General features: G+C 47.1%; 2 protein-coding genes and 1 non-coding gene across 3 annotated transcripts in view; 1 reads left to right on the top strand and 2 right to left on the bottom strand.

Annotated features, from left to right (window-relative positions):
• Positions 1 to 8,458, top strand: part of LOC141075998 (uncharacterized) — a 63,768-nt gene extending 55,310 nt beyond the window's left edge. Inside the window, exons 10-15 of the mRNA XM_073563224.1 lie at positions 92 to 212; positions 3,951 to 4,045; positions 4,163 to 4,228; positions 4,518 to 4,617; positions 4,840 to 4,992; positions 6,693 to 8,458. Coding sequence (XP_073419325.1) covers positions 92 to 212; positions 3,951 to 4,045; positions 4,163 to 4,228; positions 4,518 to 4,617; positions 4,840 to 4,992; positions 6,693 to 8,140 — 1,983 coding nt within the window. The 3' untranslated portion in view covers positions 8,141 to 8,458. The remainder of the gene's footprint in view (positions 1 to 91; positions 213 to 3,950; positions 4,046 to 4,162; positions 4,229 to 4,517; positions 4,618 to 4,839; positions 4,993 to 6,692) is intronic.
• Positions 8,459 to 11,972: 3,514 nt separating this feature from the next.
• Positions 11,973 to 12,046, bottom strand: TRNAI-AAU (transfer RNA isoleucine (anticodon AAU)). Its single transcript has one exon. It is a non-coding gene; the product is annotated as a tRNA-Ile (tRNA).
• A 7,637-nt stretch (positions 12,047 to 19,683) lies between these two features.
• On the bottom strand, positions 19,684 to 24,192 carry LOC141075999 (transmembrane emp24 domain-containing protein 10-like). The gene is made up of 5 exons (XM_073563225.1): positions 23,935 to 24,192; positions 22,977 to 23,097; positions 22,821 to 22,894; positions 22,476 to 22,602; positions 19,684 to 19,827 (listed from the first exon to the last, which is right to left on the bottom strand). Exons 1-5 carry the CDS (start codon positions 24,133 to 24,135, stop codon positions 19,706 to 19,708), a joined length of 645 nt encoding a protein of 214 aa, XP_073419326.1. The 5' UTR covers positions 24,136 to 24,192; the 3' UTR covers positions 19,684 to 19,705.
• Between the last annotated feature and the right edge of the window lie 269 nt (positions 24,193 to 24,461).

The raw sequence follows: 24,461 nt of genomic DNA, 5'->3' as shown, positions 1-24,461 counted from the left end.
TATAAATAGAAATCACTTGCCTCCCGCAGAACACAGCGACGCCTCCATGTATTGTGCTGCACACTAACGACACTGTATGTGATCTCCACAGGAAGTTAGTTATTGTCAAGGGATGAGTCAAATTGCAGCTGTGCTGCTCATGTATCTGAACGAGGAGGACGCCTTCTGGGCCCTGGCTCAGCTCTTAACCAACCAAAGGCACGCGATGCACGGTGAGTCCACGGCACATTCTCCACTCGGGGGAAAAACCTGTATTCAGTGAAGACAGATATCTCCCCTAACTGAAATAGATGACAGTTGGTGCCTATAAGATTCTATGGAGAGGGGAGGAGCTAGAGGCAGAAACATTCCGCTGCATATTCTCTTTAAACCACATTTCTCCATAGAACTTTATGAGCACCAACTGTCATCCCCTATATTAGTAATGAAAAAAAAAGTCTGTATTCAGTGAAGATGGATTTTGCCATTACTGAAATAGATGACAGTTGGTACCCATAACATTCCATGCATGGAGGAGGAGAACATTCCCCTGCGAGTTCTCCTAAAATGACAGATACAACTCTGAATAGAACTTTATGAGCACCAATTGTAATTCCCTATTAAGATAGGGAATTACAATTGGTGCTCATAAAGTTCTATTAGAATGTAATGGAAACAAACGTCTGTATTCAGTGAAGACAGATGTTCCCGTTACTGAAATAATGACAGTTGGTGCCCATAGCATTCTGTGGAGGGAGGAGGAGCTAGAGACAGACACAGAACATTCCCCTGCAAGTCCTCCTAAAAAGACGGGTACAGTTCTCCATAGAACTTTATGAGCTCCAACTGTCAGCCCCTATAATAGTAATAGGAAAATCTGTATCCACTATATCCATTCTCAAAATTGAGAATCTTGAGAATGATTGATCAGTCCAGAAGGAAGAAGATTTCTATAATAAGATATATTCCAAAATTGCTTATTTTCACATGTACGATTGATTTATGAAATACAAAAAAAAATAAAAGGACGGCTACGCTTTAAGAAATGTAAATATTATGTCAGCAGTAATTGCCATTTCTCAATAATAAAGGCAGGAAAATGGAATCAAATAATGAAAAAATAAATTACTCATCTATTCAATCCCTGCCATTTCTGCATCAATCATTTATAGGATCACCGCAACCAATAAGAGGTGTGATATAGTTGTATGTCATCTTATAATGATGTTGAGGCCACTGTTGGTTCCTTCTACACCCAAAGCTGATCACACGTGTGTAGATTAGAAGAACACAAGTGACTGAAACAAAATCACTGTTATTCTGCAGAGAAATCGTCTTTAAAATTGATATGCAAATGAGGCTGGAAGTGCTTTGGGTGGGGCAGAGCACTTCCACCACCTAAGCCTAACTCCTCCCCCCATTCAGTCATTGACAGCGCTGCTGCAGCATGTTTGTCACCTAGTTAAGGGTGGAAATAAGCGGAGAATGGAGGAAGGAGCCAAGGCAGTGGAAGTGATCTGTACTACACACGCATAGAAAGCAAAAGTGCAACCTACCCCCTCCCTTAAAAATAAATAAAAATATGGAAAATCTATTTTTTCTTAATAAATAAAATTAATTTTGCTACATCTGATTAAAAAAGTACTATATATATTCATAATTACCCAAAGAATTTGTTTAAACGCAGTGGCTAGTATGAAATTTGAAAGATGTGCACTTAACTTTTTGTCCTGCATATAAGACTTTTCATTAGTCTTATCATCATCAGAGGCAGGATTAGAATGTCCAGTAACAGTTCTATACGCAGCTGATAACAAAGAATCCACCATTCACAATAGGTGATGTCACAGCTGACCTCTTCCTCCTCTCTTCCCAATGACCTTTGCACATGCTCATTAGATGCTTCAAAACAAAAGATAAAGTAGGGGACTGATCATTGTGGCTCTGTACATGTGTTGTTTCCTGAAACAAGAATTTAGAACTTAAAAGCGCCAGTGTCCAGTGTAAAAATGAAAAGATTTCTATTTTTTTTTTTAAACACAGGGAAAAATAATTACGTTCAGGACCCCGTAGGACGGTGAGGACTCATTGGCCTCCGCTATCTTTAGCTATTTATGACACTCCGTCATCTCAGAAATAATTGAGTTGACACTTTTAGAATATCTAAATTTCTTTTCACAAGTTACTGAGACATGAATACCCAGAACATAACATGATAGCTCAAGGTCCTTCTCTGCTAGGAAAGTTCTCGCTAATGTCAATCAGCACCACAGTATAAATGGAAATCTGACTTGTTTTCTTGTCTGTATGAATGAATCACTTAATTCACTTAATTTATCACTTAATTCCAAAATTCTGAGAAAACTAATCAAATTTGGATTTTAAATTGAGTATGCCATTATAATTATACGTTATAGTCCACAGTCGTGTGTATAAGTCTGCAGGCTTCAGAGCTGAACTCTCCCAGCATTTCCTTCTCGGCTTGAATGCCCCTTTAATAAAATGGGGTCACCATTTCCAGTAGGCCAAAATACTGTTTTACAGGGTGAGCACTATTTAAGAAGGACCTGCCACCAGATCACTTTTCACTCTTACTTTGTTCCCGACACTCCCCCTTTTTTTTTTTTTTTTAAATCCGCCATATGGTTCCACAGATAAGGGCCTTTTTATTTAGTACTAATTTTTATGGTCTTTGCCAAGGGGGTGGTAGCAATACAGAGCAACCTAAAGACACGCCCCAGAGGATCCTGTGAGCCACGCCCCCTAGGAAAGACCATAAAAAATTAGCACTAAATAAAAAGTCTGGGAGCAACAGGAATAATATAAGAGCAGAAAGCAGCCACTTTACATAGGATGACATGTCCTCTTTAAGTGTTATCACTATTAAAGGGGTTGTCTGCTATTATAAAAGTTCATATTTATGGGCCCAGAGCGGCGAAAGGAAAAAACAACCTATACTCGCCTCTAAGACATATGCTGCTCTTACCACCTATGTATTATGTCCCCCACCTATTCTCCAGGCACCAATAAGCAGGGAGGAGTTTATTAAATAATGTTACACTGATTGGCTGCAGCCTTCATTCTCCATCCAAACAGGAAAAAAACTTTTTGAAGGCTGCAGCTGATCAGTGGCTACCGATTGTCAGCTGTGGTCACATAAACTCCCCATGCCAGATGTTAATGCTAGGGGACCGACGTGGGAAACAGTACAGAATGACTAGTTGTGGCGCTGGTCCAGGAGTCCATTTAAAGGAGTTTTGCACTTTTAGGGACAATTTTTTTTCTATCTATATACATGTGTTTGGGGCTAAAACATCGTTTTGCATTTTGGTGTTATTAAAAATGTGGCCTGTGGTTATAAATCAGCTGAGAGGAGCTCCAAGAAAGACAGGTATAAGAGATAAAAACTCGCCTGTCATTTGATCTGAATGAGCTCGCTGACAGATTCTCAGTTGACTTATTCTGAGGACAGCAGTAGACAGTGCAAAACAGAGTGTATAAAAGGCTAACGGGGCAAAATTGTTAATGAAACCCAAAATGATTTTTTAGCCCCAAATACATGCCTTTATATAAAGAAAAGAGTGGACATCCCTTCTAAGTCCCATTCATTGATGCAGCACTCATCCTAGTAATGTCCCCAGAATGGCCACTTTGGGCATGGTTTATATAAACCTCATCCCGGGCAGCTATGTGGTAGCTGTTAGCCAAGCCCTCCCTTGTGTTGCCATCATCACAGAACTTGGATCCGTCTACAATCTAAACTTGTGAAATAGTTTGGGAAGAAATGCTTTTCTGGTTTTGCTGACATTACCAGACATAATTCTCAGTTGCTGGGTGAACATCGGATGTGTGCGTCTTGTCTGTCGCTTTGTAAACTGGAGAACGTCGGGGATCTGAAAACCTGATCACGTTCTCCAGAGAAAAGCCGTTTTGTCGTTTGACTAACAGAGGTCTCTCCATTTCTTTAAAAGGGTTCTTCATCCCCGGCTTCCCCAAACTTCAAAGATTTCAGAGTCATCATGAGCAAATTCTCAGCAAGTTGTTCCCCAAGTTAAAAAAACACATGGTAACCTTCTTATTTGGTATCTTTGGTTTTGGATGTCTTTTTATTTTTTGAAATGTCTCCATAAATGAAAATGTCAGTTTTGTCCACTCCATCTAATCTCATGGTTATGTTTTATAGGATAAAGAAGACATGTCCACCGGAATTTATACAACAAAGTGGTTTTTGCAATGCTTCTTGGATCGGGTAAAGACTGTAAACCTCCTAGTACTACTGGTATTAACCCTTTGAGGATCGGGCAATTTTTCATTTTTCCTCTTTCATCTTTTTTCCTCTTCATTCTTTTTTTGCACATTGTCATATGAGGGGTTGTTTTGTTTTTTTGGCGGAGGAGTTGTAGTTTTGAATGACAGTGTCACCATTAACTCCTTTTTTTTTTTTTTTTCTGGAGAGAACTACATCGCCCAAGATAGTCCATGTCGCCTTCAGTATTGTTTTTCACAGTTCGCCATTTTTTTTTTTTTTTTTTTTACAGACACCTTTTACTCTCACTTTGAGACTATGGGACATCTATATCTTGGAGGGTGAGCGCGTGCTTCCAGCCATGGCGTACACTATACTGAAACTGCACAAAAGTAAGACTCATTGCTGTTTATTTCTAGGCCAGATGATGATGGAGGGTTTGATGTCGCACAAGTTGTTAGTTTTGGTAAAGTTTTAAAACGTTTTTGTAAGAAAAATGCCGACTGTGTAGTGTACGGGCCCGAATATCATTTTCATACTTAACACTGTAGTGCCCAGCACCTGGCATTTGCTGTACTGTGCCAATTATTGTCATATCTTGTTTTCGTGGGCAGAGCGTCTGCTGAAGATGTCCATGGAGGATCTACGGGAGTTTCTGCAAGAAAAGATTGCACGGTCTCTGAGCTATGATGATGATATTGTGGTAGAGCAGCTGCAGACATCTATGGCCGAATTGAGGAAGATGAAACTAGAGCTGCCGCCACCAGGTACAGTCGTCTAATAATATCACCTTTTTTGTGGGTTTTTTTTTTCCCATTGTCTGCTGCACTTTTTCATGCTGCTGACTGTAATAGAATGATTATGACCTCTCTCTTCCCCTCCCTCTCCCACTCTATCCCTCTCCCACTCTATCCCTCTCCCACTCTATCCCTCTCCCGCTCTATCCCTCTCTCCTCTTTGTCTATACCTGTCTCCTCTCTACCCATCTCTCTTTATCCCTCTCTGTTCTCTCTCCCTCTCTTTCTTCTTTCCTTCTCTTTCCTCCTCTCTAATTTAATAGCTGCCCACTAGAAACTTACAATAAAATCAGCAGTGAGCAATTATATGTTAACAGAACTTCCTGTTTGATGAAACTGTATAGCGTGTACCACTGACGTTCAACAGGTCTTCCGAGAACATTTACTGATGATGACTACACAGCTCCTGCTACACAGTTTTAAAGTAGTTGTCCAGTGCTAAAACAATTAATGCCCTGTCCTTTATAATGAGATCAGTCCAACACCCGACATCCCAGAATTATCAGGCAAAACTTGCTCTGACAGTTGTGAGATATCAGCAATGTGGAACAAAGCCCTGTAGTTGCCGCTGCTAGTTACCGGTAGGGTTTTTGTTTTTTTGTTTTTTAACACCTTTAGTACTTGAAAGTTTACTAAGAAGAATTTTTCTGTCAACAATATTTTGTGGAGGCCTTTACACTCAATTTGTATTATTCCCTTTCCAACATACAGGAAAAAAAGTGTATGTCTTGCCGCGCTCACCAGGAGGCGGGGCTTCGGTCCCGACGTCACTCCCTCCGCTACGGCGGTCCCTCCGGGGCCTCCGTCGGGTGCACACACGCAGCTCTCGTCCTAGGGGCTCCTCCTCCATGTCACGTTTGCGCTTGTGCGCTCCTGTCGGTGCTGTCTCCGGGTCAGTCTCCTCTATGGCAATGGAGGACCTGATCCGGAAGCTGTAGTGGTCATGTGCTTTCTGGCTAGGATCTGACCCGGAACCTGTCTTGGTCATGTGCTATATATCAGGCCATCCTCCCCTATGGGAGGTGCCAGATTATTGTTGTTGTGCTTCCTGGCTGGGTCTGCTTAGTCCCAGCCGGGCCGTGCGCTGTTCTCAGGTCCTATGCTCTGTCTGGCATTCTATTGTGCTCCTAGCACTTGCTCTGAACGTTTACATTGCTTCATGCTCAGTAGTGCCTCTTGGCACACTCTAGTATCCTGTCTCTGTCCCTTGCTCTGTCGTACCTCCTGGTACTCTCTGTCCCTGTGCTCTGTAACACCTCCTGGCACGACTGCTGCTCCATTCAGTACTCTGTCGTGCTCCTGGCACGCGTCCTGCTTTGTTTACCTCCGGACGTATTACTCGCTATACTCCATACGTGCTCACGGCTACCTGTCTCGCACTATCTGTAGCTTGCGCACTTCCGTGTACACTCCTTGTGTTCCTGGTACCCAGTTCCCATATACCCATCCGTGCCTCCTGTGAGCCACCCCTCTTGGTACCGGCTGTCGCGGTTCTGACCTCTGCGGTCCTGCCCCTAACGATCCCTGTATAGGGGTCGGTCATCACCTGGTGTGCTCGGCCCAGGGGCTCCAGATCCGCGACCCAGAGGGTCCACTCTTAGACGTTGTCTGCTCCTGAAACGTCACAGTGTAATAATTGTAACCTTTTTAAAATTTTCATCTAATCTTAGGAAAGGCTGAAGAATTCCCCAAGAAGACCTTGGGTCAGGATATCCCTGTTCATCTGCTTCCTGTTAAAGCGACGGTAGAGTGTGATCTGGTGGACAGAACGGACGACGGCGGTACGTCACAAAGCTCGAAGCCTTCTGCAGATGTCAATGAGAACAACTCAAACACTGGGGATAAAAGCAAGTCTATCATCTCCGCTCCACAACACAATGGTGGATCTAGACTCGTGATGGAGGCCACGAAACCTGTCGAATCACAACCAGTAATATCAGATTGCCACAAGATGGTGGCGCAGCAAAAACTCAAGTCGGATCTAGCAAAAATAGCAGAAAATGATGCTAAACAGGAGGACAGCACGGGTCATGAAAGTCAACCGGACTGTGTGCTCGAGAATAAGGAGTGCAATAAAGTATTTTCTGAACCAAGTATTATAGGTGACAAGGCAGCACAAGATTCCCTGTCGTCTACTATGAAACCTGAAAGCTTTAATGTGCCAGATGCCAATTCCCACGTTGTGGATTGTAATAATGATTGTAAGGAAAAGGCAACAATTAGGAATGTAACGAGCGAGGGCCAACGGCAGCAGCATTTGCTGTATGAAGGAAAAGGAGACGTTTCTCTGCTTTCGGACTCCGAAACAAGTCTTTTCCAACCATGTTCTGTGGTGTTAACACCGTCACAAAGTGATGACCCTCATTCTTGTGATACTTTGCCCGTCACGCAAGGAAGCGAATGTGACCTTTCTACTCCCGAAGATGAGAGCACTGTTCAGACTGGACAACTGACCTCTCTTCTGCCGCCAGAATTGGACATTAGAAGATGTTCTTCCCAGTATGATAATATGTCAGATTTCGATCAAGAATGGCCACCATGCCCTACAGACTCGTCCTTGGGTGAACTGGAAACGGACAAGTGGCAGTCAAGCATATGTAATGCTCTTGACTTGTCAACAGAGGAGCCAACTGATTTGACCAAGTTCCCGCAATTCTCCCCTTCTGTGTTTTGCCAACATGGACCCTCGGGCAGTGTTCCTACATTACTTGCTACCCAACCTGACCAGCAAGAAAATAGGAGTTCTCTTACCAAGTCATCTCCATCATTAACTCATACCTTTAGCGCCTACCAAGTTGTTACGACCGTTACGGCCATCCAGGTGTCTCATGCTAGTAAGCAAGGCTTCCAGGAAGGGAAACGTGTAGCACATCCCTTGTCCCATAGCCTCAAACATGTGCTTACATTTGGTATCCAGACACTGGAAGAACAAAGTCCTATACCACCACACCAATATATAAACGGCCTCATAAGTCCAAGCACAAATCTCCCAACTTCACCCCAAACATCCAAGCTAAAGCAATCCGAAAAACCCCTTATCCTCAAAGCCCTTTCCGATAACAATTTCTACTCATCCGACCAAACTGTGCGGCAGATGTCCAAATCCATCACATTCTGACCGAGCGAGGTGCATGCTCCCCTTCTTTGTATTTGCTTCATCGTGCTTTGCGGTGTATTAGCCATTTTTATGCAGGACATAAAAAATAGGCCCGGTCCATAGCACAGCCTTGAGAAGACGACCACCAGCTGCACTGGTTTCGTTGGCTCAATTTTTTTTTTTGTTTACTTTTTTTATGTTATGTTTTTTATTATCACAAAGTGCTTGTTATACTTATTTATTATTTTATTTCATTTCTATCCTTAAAAAAAAACGCTTGCACACAGTCATGTATTACTAATGTTGTCTGTATGACCTGTATAAAGAGATGCCACTGTATCACCTCCGAGATCATTCATAAAATCGTTGTGACCCAATCAAGACATATTGGCAGAAGAAAAAAGTGTCGATACCTATGTCAGCATGTTGTCCTTGTCGATTGTAAGCTGTCCTGGCGACTGGCATTACTGTAAAACCGTCTGCCATATAGGTTTTTCTTTTTGGCCATACGAGATCTTGGGATCCACTAATTACTTTCTTGCAGGATTTTACTATAATTTTACACATTTATTAGTCATTTATTGCACTTTTTGACAATTTTTTGCGTGGATTCAAAATCTGATGATTATGCAGACGCGAGATCATTGATGTGTCTGCGTATCCGCTGCTCACCATCAGAATCATTGTCTGTCGACAGCATGCGTCCCTCAAGTGAAAAGGGATTTCCTGTCGACAGTAATGAAACTTAACATGAGCAATAGATCACAATAAATCACTTTCGGTGCCAATGATTACAAGGAAATCGAGTGCTGATCAACTTGCTGTTTTTTGTTTCAAGCAAGCGGAAAAGAGTTCCCATGTTAAAGGATTGTAAGTCAGAGATTTTTTTTCCAGGTTTTTTGTTCTATGATTTTTTTTTTTTTTTTATTATTATTATTTAATATTGGATTTATTTTCATTTGTTTTACATCCCATAAAAAGTCCTCCATTTGCATCGTTTATTATGGCATTTCTTAGTCCAGAGCGAGTCTCTTCTGCTAGTCCCACTGTCTGTTGGTGTCAGCAGCACGGACGCCACATCAACAGCGCTGCAGTCACTGAACTCAGCATCTCGTGTCGTCATTTGTTGTCCGCAGGGCTAAGTCACGTCAACAGCACTTCAACCAATCAGTGAGTTCAGTGGCTGGTGCTGCCTGTTGACAGTGCTGCAGCCAATCAGGTAGTTTAGGTTCTCATGCAGTGTATTGTCTACAGCCCCAATTCATGTCGACAGCGCTGCAGCCCATCAGTGAGTACAGCTACTGTTTTCAGTAGCGCAGTCACATTATCAGCTCTGCAGCCAATTAGTGAGTTCTTCGGCTCTTGTCTGTTGTCTTCAGTGCCGAGTCACGTCGCCAGCACTGCAGCCAATCAATGAGTTTAGCAGATTGATCCATCTACACAGGCAGGGCCGCTGAGCTCACTAGTTAGCTGCAGTGCTGTCAACAATACAGACAGTGAGTGGTAGAAGGTTAGTAAAGCAGTTTTTTGTTTTTTTTAACAAACTGTGCCTGGAACACAACTGAAAACCCCTTCAGTCTAAGCCAGCGGCAAGGTTGTGACTACGTCTTTAAAAAGAGTACAGAATGACTGTACAAACCAAGCACAGGCTCTCCGTGCACCCTTAGCTACTAAATATTGACGTGTGCCTTCCCACCTGTTTGTTTTCCATCTGTATTTATCCCCCCCCTCTTCTTTTGATTAACAGCTCTGGCCTTATAGTCATAGAAGGACGGAGATGGTGGGAAGGGGCACTGAACTGTGCGGCGTCGCCATGGTGCACCGAGCGCCTGTGCTTGGTTTGAACAGTCATTCTGTGCTGACAGAGTCCCTTTAAAGACACTCTTGTGTCTCTGTTTTATCACCATATAGCGTTAAAGAATTTTTTGGACCACTGTCATTTTATGAAAACAATTTGATCCTACCCTAATAGTAGCAGTGACCTCATGAAACTGAGCAGTGACTGATTACTCCTTTTTCCTTCCATTCTTAGTAAATCTCTTCGTGATTTAGTCCACAGGATCTAAATACATCTAATGTGTGCTGGTCCCACTTCTGAGAAATTCACAGTCAGATATGCCCAGTGGTGAGAGGCAGTGGATAATCCTTCTAAATCCATCCAAAGTGTTATCAATCCTTGTTCAAGAGGTTCTTATAATAAGAGGGAGGTGTGCCCGGTCACCCCTTTTTTGAGATATCATATAATGATATTCAATTGTGTGTCACATAAGGATTCTCTTAGTACTTTTGCTTCCCCCTGACCCCGCACCTTTCATACATAAATACCTTTTTTATATCGGTTCAGATGTATGTAAACTGCCGCTGTCCGGTCCGCTGGGCGGGGCTTATTCACCTTCTCCCCCCCCGTCTTGCTCTATGCATTTCTTCTTGAGTAGCGCAAGACGGAGGGGGGAGCAGGTGAATAAGCCCCGCCCATCGGCAGTTTACATACATCTGAACCGATATAAAAAAGGTATTTATGCATGAAAGGTGCGGGGTCAGGGGGAAGCAAAAGTACTAAGAGAATCCTTATGTGACATATCATTCAATTGTATCTCAAAAAAGGGGTGACAGATTCCCTTTAAATCAAGTTTGTCTACACAAAGTAACTGTTAAAGCCAAGCACTTGGTGCACCTTTGCCGCGGCCGAGCAGCTTAGTGCACCCTTCCCACCTACTGGTTTTCCACTGAACTCTGCTTTCCTCTGGCTCCTTTAAAGTCAGAAGTCAATCGAGGAAGAGGAGAGCGGAGATAGATGGGAAAACAAGTAGGGGGGAAGGTGCAGTGAACTGCTCGGCCATAGCAAAGGTGCATGGAGCACTTGGGCTTAGTTTGAACCGTAATTTTGTACACACAGATTGCATTTAAAGTAAACCTGAGAGATGATACATGCTGTCCGTACCACAGTTAACATAGTCCAGACACTGGTTCTACCATTTTTCTCCACCTAAATATATTGCAGTCCTCGTATTATACAGCTCTGTGTACTTACAATTGCTCATTTTGCCTTTCTACCCAGTTCCTTCTCTTTCCTCTGTTCTATGTAGAAACAGGAAGTCTCTCTTTTCCCTGCATTTATCATTCCCCTCTTCATCTCCTGACCGGCTGCTCCTTTCTGCCAAGGACTTTTGCAGTAACTAATGCACGGATCTGTGCACCTTTTGAATAATGTCTAAAGCTGCCATACCCATTGGATCGCCGTCTGCCGATCGTTCAGCCGCCCATATGCCACACACAACCGAGTAACTTCCGTTTTAATGATTCTTTCATAAATCAATAGTACGCATAAAAATAAGCAACCTTTCAAGTTTGTCTTGGCAGAGAAATCTAATTCTGTCTCCTCCTTCATTGTTCTTTCACTCTCAATTCATGGGTGAAATCTGTATTCAGGTCAGGGTATTTTTCCTATTATTTAGAGGTCAGTTGGTGCTTTTAAATATCTACGACTGGGGGAAAGTGACGCTAGAGGCAAACCCACAGACATCCAAAAAAATAACTTCTCCATAAAACATTATGAGCACCAATTGTCATCAATATCAGTAGTTCAGGGAAGACAAGTTTTAACCATGAATTGAGAATGAAATATCGGATTAAGAGGAAAAAGAACCAGATTCTCTGATAATATATTAAAAAGTTTGAGTACTTTCGAGTTATGGGAAACAAAATAATTAAATGATTGTTCTTGAAGTATTGCTGTAAATTATTACTATTGTGCTCCTTTAATGCACATATAAAATAATGTATGTGTGGAGTACCACAAGGTTTTTGTATAAAAAAACATTTATAAAAGGAAATGATCTCAAAGGTAACATCATGGCCCGTACGGGGATCGAACCCGCAACCTTGGCGTTATTAGCACCACGCTCTAACCAACTGAGCTAACCGGCCAGATAATCTGCTGGAGTATGTGACAGGGAAGCTTGCTTACACCAATCCATACGTCTTCTATTGTATTAATGGGGTTGTCCACTATTCTGATTACCTATTCTTAGGATAGGTAATCAATATACGATCCATGGTTTTCTGACGTCTCCCACTGATCAGCTCTGGCTGGTTGTAAACCGTGTACGGAGCTGAAACAGCGCAGCGCTGTATACAGTGTTAGTAGCTGCAGCTGTGTACTACAGCTCAGGGCCTATTTGCGTCGATGATCTGAAGTGCAGTACCTGGGCGTGGCCACTAAACAGTACACAGCGCTGTGCTACTAGTCCAGCTCTATACACTTGGACAACCCCTTTAATTCAAGAGATACCAGTAATTTTTTGATCTATTCATATTGAGTAAATGTTATCCAGTTTCACAAAATAACAGGTAAAAACAAGGTTTGGCATGAAATAAAGCAACCAAAAAAAAAAAATACTCCTTCCATTGTTAATCCTTGAAAATGGGGGTGGAAATGTCACTGAGAAAAAGAAAACCCGAATAGGGACATTGATTCATGTCACCAGCTGCTGAAAAGTATAAGAAAAAGCCATTACGGATTTGCTACAATGGACGGGGGGCAGGCTCTAAGGAGGTGGACAGAGGTTTGGGCTCAAAGTACAAAAAAATGAAAATGGGTTGCCAAAGATAAAGGGTCAAAGAGCCGGACCACAGCCCTTTAACCCTTTTCTGTACCAACCAATTTATTTTTTGTGCTTTCACTTTCCCCCCTTCTAAGAGTCCAAAACTTTCTTGTATCACCATCCATAGCCAGCCGAGGATTTACATTGTGCAAAACAAGTTGTAATTTTGAACCACAAAATATATTGGAAAAAGATGGATTTTTGGTTCTTACCGTAAAATCTCTTTCTTGGAGCCTTCATTGGGGGACACAGAACACCATGGGTGTATGCTGCTGCTGCTGCTAGGAGGCTGACACTATGCAAAAACAGAAAATTAGCTCCTCCCCGGCAGTATACACCCACCGACAGGCACCAAGCACCTCAGTTGGTGGAGAAGCAACGAGAAAAACTCGAAACATATGTACCAACCCAACAAGGGACTCTAAGACCCAACACGGTACAACTTAAACAGGGAGGGTGCTGTGTCCCCCAATGAAGGCTCCAAGAAAGAGATTTTACGGTAAGAACCAAAAATCCATCTATCTTTATCGCCTTATTGGGGGACACAGAACACCATGGGACGTCCCAAAGCAGTCCCAAGGGTGGGAATAGCAAAAAGGAACAAAGGTAACCGAAAGGATCAGGTCAGCCGGTGCACCACCGCCGCCTGCAGAACCTTCCTACCAACCACAGCATCAGACGAAGCCTGGGTATGAACCCTGTAGAACCTCGTGAAGGTGTGCAAAGATGACCAGGTTGCAGCTTTGCAAATTTGCATGGCCGAGGCCTGGTGACGAGCAGCCCACGAAGCCGCCACAGCCCGGGTGGAGTGAGCTCTTACTCCCGGAGGGGGCCGCTTTTCCTGAAGACGATACGCTTCCAGAATGGTAGAACGAATCCAGCGAGCGATCGTGGATTTGGAAGCCGGAAGGCCCTTCTGGCGACCTTCAGAGATGATCAGCAAGAAATCGGACAGACGAAAGGAAGAGGTCCTGGCAAGATAGACACGCAGGGCTCTAACTACGTCCAGTTTGTGGAGAGACTTCTCAAGAGGATGAGATGGAGCCGGACAAAAAGAAGGAAGGACGATATCCTCATTGATATGGAAAGCGGAAACCACCTTTGGAAGAAAGGAAGGAACGGGCCTGAGGACGGCCTTGTCCTGATGAAGAATGAGGTAAGGAGAACGACATGACAAGGCCGCCAATTCAGAAACTCTTCTGATGGATGAAATGGCGATCAAAAAGGTGACCTTCCAAGAGAGAAGGGACAAAGGAATGTCCTGGAGAGGCTCGAACGGCGCCTTCTGGAGCGCGCTAAGGACGAGGTTGAGATCCCACGGGTCTATTGGCGAACGATGAGGAGCCACGTGGGAAACCCCTTGTAGAAAGGTCTTGACCTGTGGTAGAGAAGCTAGCTCTCTTTGGAAGAGGATAGAGAGAGCGGAAACCTGGCCCTTGAGCGTACTGAGGGACAGACCCGCGTCTAACCCAGCCTGAAGAAAACCCAGGATAGACGGGATAGAAAAAGACATCGGGAAGACTCTTATCATCGCACCAACGTAAAAAAGCCTTCCAGTACCTATAGTAAATGCGGGAAGAGGCTGGTTTCCTGGCTCTGATCATAGTTTGAATAACCTAACTGAATTTGACGGCATGGCCGTTGAGACCGCAATTCTGAAGGAATCAGGTCTGTCCAGAGACTGAGAATTCTCGTGGTAAAGGGGGCCTTGCGAGAGAAGGTCTGGACTGTCCGGAAGCCTCCAGGGAACGTCCGCGAGTATGTTGACCAGTTCCGCGTACCAAGGCCGTCTTGGCCAATCTGGAGCGACTAGAATCACTGGTACGCCTTCCGATTTTATCTTTTTGACCACCCGAGGGATCAATGCCAGAGGCGGGAACAGATACAGAAGTTGAAACTGGGACCACGGAGTCACCAGTGCGTCGCATGCGACGGCTAGAGGGTCCCTGGACCTGGCTACGAACTGCGGCACCTTGTGGTTCATCCGAGATGCCATGAGATCGACATCCGGGGTGCCCCAACGGTCGCATATCTGAAAGAAAACCGCGGGGTGCAGGGACCATTCGCCGGACGCTAGGCCCTGGCGACTCAAAGTCGGCTGCCCAATTTTCCACCCCTGGAATATGGACGGCGGAGATTGTCGGAACGTAACGTTCTGCCCAGCGTAGTATCTTGGCCACTTCTGACATTACTTGTTTGCTGCGCGTGCCCCCCTGATGGTTTATGTACGCCACGGCCGTGGCGTTGTCCGACTGAATACGGACCGGCTTGCCGGAGAGGAGGGGCTGCCAGTGAAGGGCCAGGAAAATTGCCCTGATCTCCAAAAGATTGATTGGAAGGAGAGACTCCTGTGGCTGCCAGCGGCCTTGGGCCGCTTTCTGATGGAACACGGCTCCCCATCCTAGGAGGCTCGCATCGGTGGTGATGATTCGCCACTGAGGCGGAAGGAAAGACCTCCCTTGGAGAACTGACGCTGGCCGTAGCCACCAAGTGAGAGACTGCCTCACTCTGAGAGGAAGCCGAATAGGACGGTCCAAGGACCTCGTGGTCTTGTCCCAGGCTGAAAGCAGAAATAGCTGAAGGGGGCGAAGGTGAAACTGCGCAAAGGGCACTGCTTCCATGGAGGCCACCATCTTCCCCAGGACCTTCATGCAGAACCGAATGGGAATGGGAGCAGGCCTCTTGAGAGTTCTGATGCCCTTGGCCAGAGTTGTAAATTTGTCCTTTGGAAGAAAAACACGGGCTAGCTCCGTGTCGAATTCCATACCCAGAAAGGTCAGACGCTGGGTGGGGATCAGAATGGACTTCTCCTTGTTGACCAGCCAACCTAGGCGGCTGAGAGTGTCCAGGGTTATCTGAAGGCTCCGGAGACAGTCCCGGCGAGACGAACCCTTGATCAAAAGATCGTCTAGATAAGGGATGATGAGGATCCCTCTGGAGCGAAGGATGGCCATGACGGTCGCCATCACCTTCGTGAAAACCCGGGGCGCTGAAGCTAGGCCGAAAGGGAGAGCTGTGAACTGAAAGTGGTCTCCCTGAAACGCAAATCGAAGATACTTCTGATGTTGCACACATATTGGAATGTGCAGATAGGCATCCCGAATGTCCACCGAGCAGAGAAATTCCCCGGGCTCCATGGAAGCAATCACCGACCGAAGAGACTCCATCCTGAAATGAAGAATCTTCACGTGGCGATTGAGCAATTTGAGGTCCAGAATAGGACGAAGAGAGCCGTCTTTTTTCGGGACTACAAAGAGATTGGAGTAGAACCCGGAAAACCGTTCGTCTGAGGGAACGGGAACAATGACTCCGGCAGAAAGGAGGGAGGAAATGGCCTGCAGAAAACCCGGAACCTGGGCCCGCTGTCGCGGAGGCAGAGACCGGAAAAACCGTCTGTTCGGGAGTGAAGCAAATTCGATTTTGTAACCGGATGCGACGAGTTCTCTGACCCAAGCGTCGTCTACAACGGACAGCCAAGCATCCGCGAAAAAGGAAAGTCTGCCGCCCACCCTGGAAGAAATTCCAGGTGGGGGTGACCCGTCACTTAGATGAAAATCTGCCGGAATTGGCTCCTGCAGATCTGGAATATTGTCCTCTAGATCTCCAGCGAGGAGCGGGCTTGTAGGAAGGTTTCCTCTGATCCCGCTCCCTGGTGGCAGGCGGCCGATCCTGTTGAGTGACTCTCTCCGTGGCAGGGAAGGGACGAAAGGGCCTGAATGGTCGAAACCCCCTTCTGTTGAAGGGACGTTTTGGTCGAGACTGGGGAAGCGAAGTACTTTTACCTCCAGTGGCATCGGAAATTATCTGATCCAGCTTTGCTCCAAAGAGCCTAGAGCCATGGAACGGCAGATTGGTAAGCGACTTTTTCGAAGTAGTGTCCGCATTCCATGACTTTAGCCAAAGGACTCGGCGTACAGCTACTATGTTGCTGTTAGCCCTTGCTACGCAGCCGGCCGCGTCCAAGGAGGCGGCCAAAAGGTATTTCCCCGCCTGGTTAATCTGATCTGCAAGATCTGCCAACTCGTCTTGAGGAGCTGACGCTAAGATGCCTCTGCGAAGAATTTTTGCCCAAGCGGAAATGACCTTCGCCACCCAGGCGGATGCGAAAATAGGGCAGAGAGAGGCGCCTGATGCCTCAAAGATAGATTTAGCCAGAGATTCAATCTGCCTGTCAGTAGGATCTTTGAGCGATGCCCCGTCGGGCAGGGAGAGCACCGTTTTAGAGGCTATCCGGGATACTGGAGGATCTACCTCTGGAGCCTTGGACCACTTAGAGAGCAGTTCTGCGTCAAAGGGGTACAGAACGTCCAAGTACTTGCGGCCTGAGAAACGTTGCTCAGGGCGCTCCCAGTGTTTGGATAAGGTAGTATCGAAATCGTTGTGATTGGGAAATGTTCGAGACGGAGGTCTGGTTCGTCTAAGGAGAACCGAGCTTTCCTGAGCTGGAGCCTCATCCTGTTTAAGCTTTAGTGTTTGGAAGATAGCTGCAAGAAGACTATCGACCATGTCCCGCGTTTTAGAAACGCTGTTCCCCTCTGAGCTAGCTTCCGAATGAGAATCATCGCCTGACTGAAGGCTGTCCTCCGAGGAGGGAGAAGGAGGCCTGGGAGCGGAAGGGCCCTGCGAGCTCGAGGACGAAGTGGACAGAGCCCGCTTCCGAGAAGTCCTTCCCTGTCTGTCTCTCTGAAGGTCGCGGTCAGGTGCGGACGACTCACCCCGAGAGGTGGTCGGGGAAGAGGTGGCTGAGGATAGCTGAGGTAATCGTTCTAAGACCTGGACCAGCGACTGTGATACTTTTGTCAAGTCAGAAACAGACTGTGACATTGTAACGGCCCAATCCGGAGGGAGAGAGGAGGGAAGAGCGCCCTCCGCCCGGGATTCTGTGCGTTCCTGAGATGCTGACATATTGGAAGGACTGCAGGGGGGGCAGAATGGGGACGACTGACCCGATGCCCACTTCTTTTTACAGCGCGCACAGGCGTAATAGGTAGCGGTGGGCCTGAAGCAGAGATCCCCTGAAGGGTTGGGCATAAGTGAACTGCACTGAATGGCCGCAGAAATTAGGGAATAACTGCCGAGGAGAGCTAATCCCTGTGCCAGAGCCGAGCCTACCGAGATTCTGTGCGAGCAGCAGAAGAAACGCCGAAGTGTCCCCCAAGCAGCGCAGGAAGGAGTGAAAAACCAGGAAATCCTTGTGCTGGAAGAAGGGGGCGGAGCTTAGCGGCTGCGCCGTGATTGGCTATCAGCGACGGAGGGGCCTGACCGAGAGGGGAGGCTGGCAGTCCAAAGAGAAAGAAGCCCTGTGATGGGCTAGAAAAGGCGCGCTGAAAGAGCGCGCTCAGGAACGGAGGAGGGAGCAGAGAAATTCCCTTGGTTGAGGGAAAGTGAAAGTGACGGCGCCCGCACCGGCGCTGCAACCCCTTGCCTACCCCGACATACCGCGCTCAGGAATCAATATGAAGCGGTCCCCTGCTTGCGACGCTGCTGCGGTGAGTGAAGGGATCCGCAGCGTCTCCCTGACTAGAAGAGGGGAAGGGATAGTGTCTGCATTCCATTGTGTGAGCGCGCGGCAGGCAGAAAGGGCGGGAGATTCAAAAACAGTGGACCTGTAATCCCAAGGTCCAACTTCTCCCATGCACTGGAGCTTATGCGGGGGCCGGAGGGAACGTACAGGCACTTACCTGACGTCCCTGAAGAGGATGACCACAGGGGCCCACGGGGAAACGGCAGGCCGCTGGGAGGGGAAGGAGTCCTCTGTACCCGCATCCTGCAGAAGACGGCTTGAACCACCTGCGATCGCCGTCTTCCTCTCAGCCCTGTCCCGAGAGAGGGGTGAGGAGGGGGATTCGGCAAGGACCAGCCACCTGTCCGCAACCCTTATCACCGGAAGGTGATAGGGAAAAGTCCTGCCTGCGGTACTGAGAGTTGCGATGTGGATGACACCACACTGCTCGCTCAGCCGCATGATATAGGAAATCAGGGTGATAAGTATACCCTGTTTCCTAACGGAAAAACCTAAAAGATAAAAGAAGAAAAGATTAAAAAGTTCAAACTAAACCCTGAAAGGAAAAATTGGATTAATAACTGCGGATCTGGGGAGATCCCGGTCCGCCTCCTACAGACACTAAGCACAAACTGAGGTACTTGGTGCCTGTCGGTGGGTGTATACTGCCGGGGAGGAGCTAATTTTCTGTTTTTGCATAGTGTCAGCCTCCTAGCAGCACCAGCATACACCCATGGTGTTCTGTGTCCCCCAATAAGGCGATAAAGAAATGTTTTTGTTTTTTTTTTGCAGTTTTGCCTTTTTTATTTTACAGTGTCAAATAAGTGGCTAAAAAGGAAACAATTACAGCAGAATTCACTATCGGCTGCAGTGAAGGGCTTTATTTTTCGTAGGCTCCTGGCTACAATGTCAGTGCCCCATGAGTTAGAGGGGAAGGAATAGGCATCGGAACGGACCCTCGTTCACAGATTCACACCACGTCCCTACTTATGTGCCGCGTTTATTAAACAGCAGTGATCACAGCTGGCTCGACTGCTGCCATTGGTATATAGCACAGCCAGCACCCGCTCAGCTCCTGAGCCTGCTCCATAGGCCATGTTAGAACTAGAGCCGAGCTATGCACAATGTCATTTATTTACGCTTAACGATATGGCGCCATCATATTCCACAGCGCTTTACAGACATCACTGTCCCCATTGGGGCTCACAATCTAGATTCCCTACCAGTATGTCTTTATAGTGTAGGAGGAAACCGGAAAACACCCACGGAAACATGGGGAGAGGTTACAAACTCCTTGCAGATGTTGTCCTTGGTGGGATTTAAAGCCAGCATTTTATAAAAGATCACGACCGGATCTTGAGTCAGCCCCTGCGTCTTCCATGGAGGCGTCCACCCCGCAGTTTCCTCGCCACCCTACTTTATAAAAACGTGTGTAAAGAAAAGCACTGACGCGCAGAAACTGTTTTAATGTGTTTTTAGTTATTCAATAAGTTTCTTAGACTTAAAAAACCTCCTCAGGTAGACGACCTGCCACGTGGCGAGAGCGACGAGACAAAACATGGAGAAGGCGCTGAAGTAGAGGACGCGCAAACTGGTCGACTCTGGGGAGAAGAAAAAAAAAAGTCATCAATGTATCAGTGCTGTGAATAACTCGGCCATACTCGTCCCCCTCCTGATCCCTCCACTCATGAAGAATCTGATATAGATCCAGATCGGGAGACGGGACATCCGGGCATTGCCTGCATGCAGAACATGACCCCGCGCTCCATCTTCTCGGACCCTTATAACGTTTATACCCCTTTTATTATAATCTTTGTAACTATATCCGTTTATCACGTGACTGGGATATTACTCGCTCAGGCCGGGTTCCCACAATGCGGATTTTCCGAGTCGATTTGCAGAACGTAGTCCCAATGAAGGAGACGATGTTTCAACAGATCTGAACGTTGCTGAAAATTTTTCAAAAATGTGATAAAATCTACACGTAGGATACGAGGATGATTGCTGCAGATATGCAAGGAAAAAGTCTGCAGTGTGTGAACTTAAGGCCCCGTCTCACTAAGCAATCTCGGTAGCGAGATCGCTGCTGAGTCACAACTTCTGTGACATAACAGCGATCTCACCAGCGAGATCGCTGTGTGTGACAGCGATCAGCGAGCGGCCCCCCTGCCGGGATCGCTGGAAGAAACCTCTGGACATTTCTTTGGTCGCTGGTCTCCCGCTGGCCAGCACGCATCGCTGTGTGTGACAGGCGGGAGACCAGCGATCAGGTGTAAAAAAATAATAAAATAATAAAACATATAGTTATTCTCACCTTCCGACGTCCCGTTAAGCCATCTGCCTCTCTCCACGCTCCGGTCCCAGTGATCCTTTGCATGAATGACCGCGAGACTTTATCCCGCGAGACCGTGACATCTCGCGGTCATTCTCGCAAAGGATCACTGGGACCGGAGCGTGGAGAGAGGCAGGACGGCTGAACGGGACGTCGGAAGGTGAGAATAACTATATTTTTTATTTTGATACTATTTTCTACAGCGATAGCCAGCGATGCCGGGCGCTCGGCATCGCTGTGCTGATCGCTGGTGAAGCTGTCTGTGTGACAGCTCACAAGCGATCACATAGCGACTTACTAGCGATCCTGACACCTTCATATCGGTGTCGGGATCGCTGGTAAGTCGCTTAGTGTGACGGGGCCTTTACCCTTTCAGGAAAGTAAGCCCTAAACTGTAAAATACAGATATTGGTGTAAGCATGGACCAGCCACGGGGTAGGGGGCTGCGGGGGTCTCCTAACCTGACAGCCTCATGTATCCCTATTACAGACATCTGAATTAGGCTTTATATACGCACAGGGAAAAAGTTACATCTGTGTGTATGACCAAGAAATTCCGGACAGTTAAAGGCTATGTGCAGACGTTGCGGATCCGCTGCAGATTGGCTAGTGATTTACAGTACAATGTTATTCTATGGGAAAACAAAATCCGCTGTGCACATGCTGTGGAAAAATCCGCGGTTTATTTTCCACAGCATGTCAATTGTTTGTGCGGATTCCGCAGCGTTTTTACACCCATTCCATTATAGGAATCCGCAGGTGTAAAATCCGCATAAAAAACGCATGGATTTTGACCTGCGGATTCTCCCAAAATATGCAGATTCCGCGTGGAAAATTACGCACAGCAATCCGCAACCTGTGCACATAACCTTAGGGTATGTGCACACGTTGCAGATTCCACTGCGGATTTTTCCACGTGGATTCTGCAGAATCCACAGGTAACATGACCTGCATTTTACCTGCAGATTTCCCCTGCGTTTTTACACCTGCGGATTCCTATAATGGAATGGGTGTAATAACGCTGCGAAATGCGCACAAAGAATTGACATGCTGCGGGAAATAAACCGCTGCGTTTCTGCGTGGAATTTTCTGCAGCATGTGCACAGCGGATTTTGTTTTCCATAGGTTTACATGGTACTGTACACCGGATGGAAAACTGGATCCACTGGAGCCAAATCCGCTGCGGATCCGCAGACAAACCTGCATCGTGTGCATATACCCTTAAAGGGGTTGTCCGGTGATAACTTATTAATTGTGGGGGGTCCAACCACTGGTATCCGCACTGATCAGCAGAATGGGCCACTTCAATCCCCATCACTATTCATTCCCTATGGGCTAGAGAGCGTTGTGCTCAGATTTTCCAGCAGCCCCTTGTAGAATGATGAAGCCGTGGTCGACCCTTCACTACATTCCATATCGGACATAAAAACTCCCTATTTTGACGATCGCTGGGGGTCCCAGTGGTCAGACACCCATAGGCTGCCCTATATAACTTACTGATGAGGGTCTGACAGCTGGAATCCGCACAGATCGGGAAAACAGGGCACTTTTTGAAACAAGCTGGAAATTCCCGAATGTTTTGTGCTTGTCTAACAGTTGTGAAACATGCGGCCGCAGATATTATAGCAGGTCACTCGAGCACCGGCGATATTCGGTGCATCTCGGGTAATGAGCACTTGGGCTCATCACTACTTATGATGAGCATCTAGACCCCATGGGCCCAAGTCTATAGGTGGGGGTGACTGTTCTATACGGCAGCCCATTTGGAATCCCCATCCATATTTTGGGGACAGGCGATAATGGATCTGACAATCACGTGATCGCTGGCAGAGGGGGCGATAGCGAGGGATCAAGGATGCAGAGACAACAGACCGCACGGCTGCTGCAGCGCCTCTTCTTCGGCTCTACATTTACTCACCATTTGTGTCCCTCATTTCTTCCTCTCTTTTCTTCATGTAAGAGAAGTCCTTGACGATGGAGTCGGACAAGTCCTCCAGGCGCCTCAGCTCCACCTCCAGGGGCTTCAGCTTCTCAGCCTTCGCCAACTAAAGACAGACACAGACCGCCATGAAGCTTCTACGCGGCAAGAAGCGCCGTCCTGTCTGGAGATTCAGGGGTGGCCGCTCCAGTCATTTCCACAGCACCCCGTATCTCAGCTGCCAAGATGCCTGGGTGTTTGGATGTAGAACCGCCAAACCTGAATTTCCATGTCTGTGGTGGAGTAGATACTGCGAGGAATGCGGGACACTCAGCCGACACTTACGTCTTCATAGTTCTTCGCCTCCACGCCATGTTTAACATTGAGGACAATCAGCTGCTCCGGAGATCGCGATGAATCTGGGGGGGGGGGGAGAAAAGAAGAGACCGCCGTTATATACAATCAATGGGGGGGGGATAAAGTCTATATTCTAACACTGACCAGTGGAGGCGCTGTTCTCGAAGCAGACTTCATACACATCATAGTCGTCGGTGGTGAAGGCGAATTTGCCCTTTTTCGCTTCTTCTTTGGAAAACAGAATGTGTCCGGCCGAGTCTGTGACCTGCAAGAGGCGCAAGGGCAGCGAAAGTGAGAAAATTCTGATATTCTGCAAGAAGAGAATCTGGAGACCCCCCCCCCCCATTGCAGGGGGCGATGGAGGTGGATGCTGAAAACAAAAGCTCTGGCCACCAGGGCACATTGGCACATTGCCCCCACACGCCCTTTCGTTCCCCGGCCCTATAGAATGGGGCAGCGGAGGGGCGTCCAGCAGGCCCAGCCATCATGTGACAGGGATAAAAGTCCCCCGCCTATCAGTAAGTCATCGGTGGACATCCCTTCTAAGAGACTTTAACGCCAGAATATAACCAGTCCAACGAGACGTCCAGCCTCCCTCATCCCGGAGAAGAGGGAGTGATGACGCGACAGAGACTCAGCGCCGCTTACATTCCCATCTGCCACGGAAAAAAGGGGCGATCGGATGACAGGAGGACAACAGAGCTAGAAGAGTCAACGTCGTTAAAGGGTTTTTTTTTTTTACTTAAATCCATTAAATTGGGGTTAAATATAATATTTGCTATCGTGTTTCATTAGAAATTTTGCACTGTTTGGCTTTTTACAGGCCCTCAGTTTCCCTGCAACAATCGGTGGTGATAAATGGGCTGAGAAGAAATGAGAAAAAGATTTAAAAAAAAAAAAAAAAAAAAGCGAGAGCTCACTGACAGATTCCAAGTTAACTCCTTCTGCAGCCTGGAATAAAAGAGTGCAGCACAGGGGCATCACATACGAGTATGGAGGTAAAGAAGGTGGAGGACCCCTCTAATACTCAGTGACTATGGGGGGTCCACAGGGACACGGAGGGTGGGCTCCCCCGGGGTCTGCAGCCGGACACGTCACTCACTCTCAGGTGTGTGACGGCTCCCGGCAGCTCCGCCACCTCGTACTCCCCGGTCACCAGCACATCTTTATGGATCTCTTCCTTCAGGCATTTCTTGCCGTCTGCGGGGAGGTAGAAGGAGATGGCGCCGGTACCGGGCAGCAGAACACAGGCGCCAACGAGCAGCAGCAGCCACAGACCGGCCATGATGGAAGGATGCTGCATCCGGGTCTAAGAGGGCGGGGTTAGTGGCTGAGAAGACAGGGCGGGGCCAGCACGGGAGACGTCTTCTCTGGGCCAATAAGCGCTGTCAAATGTAGTGAGGAAGGTCACGTGAGTCTACGTTCACTTGTTATTGGCTGAGGAGAGCTGCGCTGTGGGAGGACGTGTGCGGGGCTGGAGCTGGGGAAGGGGCAGAAGACGTTTGCCGCACATTCATGCTCAGCAGAATCAAGCGTGCGTGCGTATAGGGCAGTTTTAGGCTATGTGCACACGTACCGGAACTCTCGCGGAAATTACCGCGAGAATTCCGGAATTCCAGTCCGCGGGAA

The sequence above is a fragment of the Dendrobates tinctorius genome, unplaced genomic scaffold, assembly GCF_039654945.1.
Source record: "Dendrobates tinctorius isolate UK_male_01 unplaced genomic scaffold, ASM3965494v1 ptg000384l, whole genome shotgun sequence".
Lineage (NCBI taxonomy): Eukaryota > Metazoa > Chordata > Amphibia > Anura > Dendrobatidae > Dendrobates > Dendrobates tinctorius.
Note: the sequence above shows the minus strand (reverse complement) of the source record. Positions and strands in the feature narration are given on the sequence as shown.

What these genes read in the sequence shown, in the direction of transcription:
- LOC141075999 (XM_073563225.1), bottom strand. Translation starts at nt 24,135, where the DNA reads ATGCAGCATCCTTCCATCATGGCCGGTCTGTGGCTGCTGCTGCTCGTT. An exon ending in CGAGAACAGCGCCTCCACTG is followed by an intron (nt 22,895 to 22,976) that starts GTCAGTGTTAGA and finishes CCCCCCCCCCAG; the next exon opens with ATTCATCGCGATCTCCGGAG. An exon ending in AGGCGAAGAACTATGAAGAC is followed by an intron (nt 22,603 to 22,820) that starts GTAAGTGTCGGC and finishes GTCTGTCTTTAG; the next exon opens with TTGGCGAAGGCTGAGAAGCT.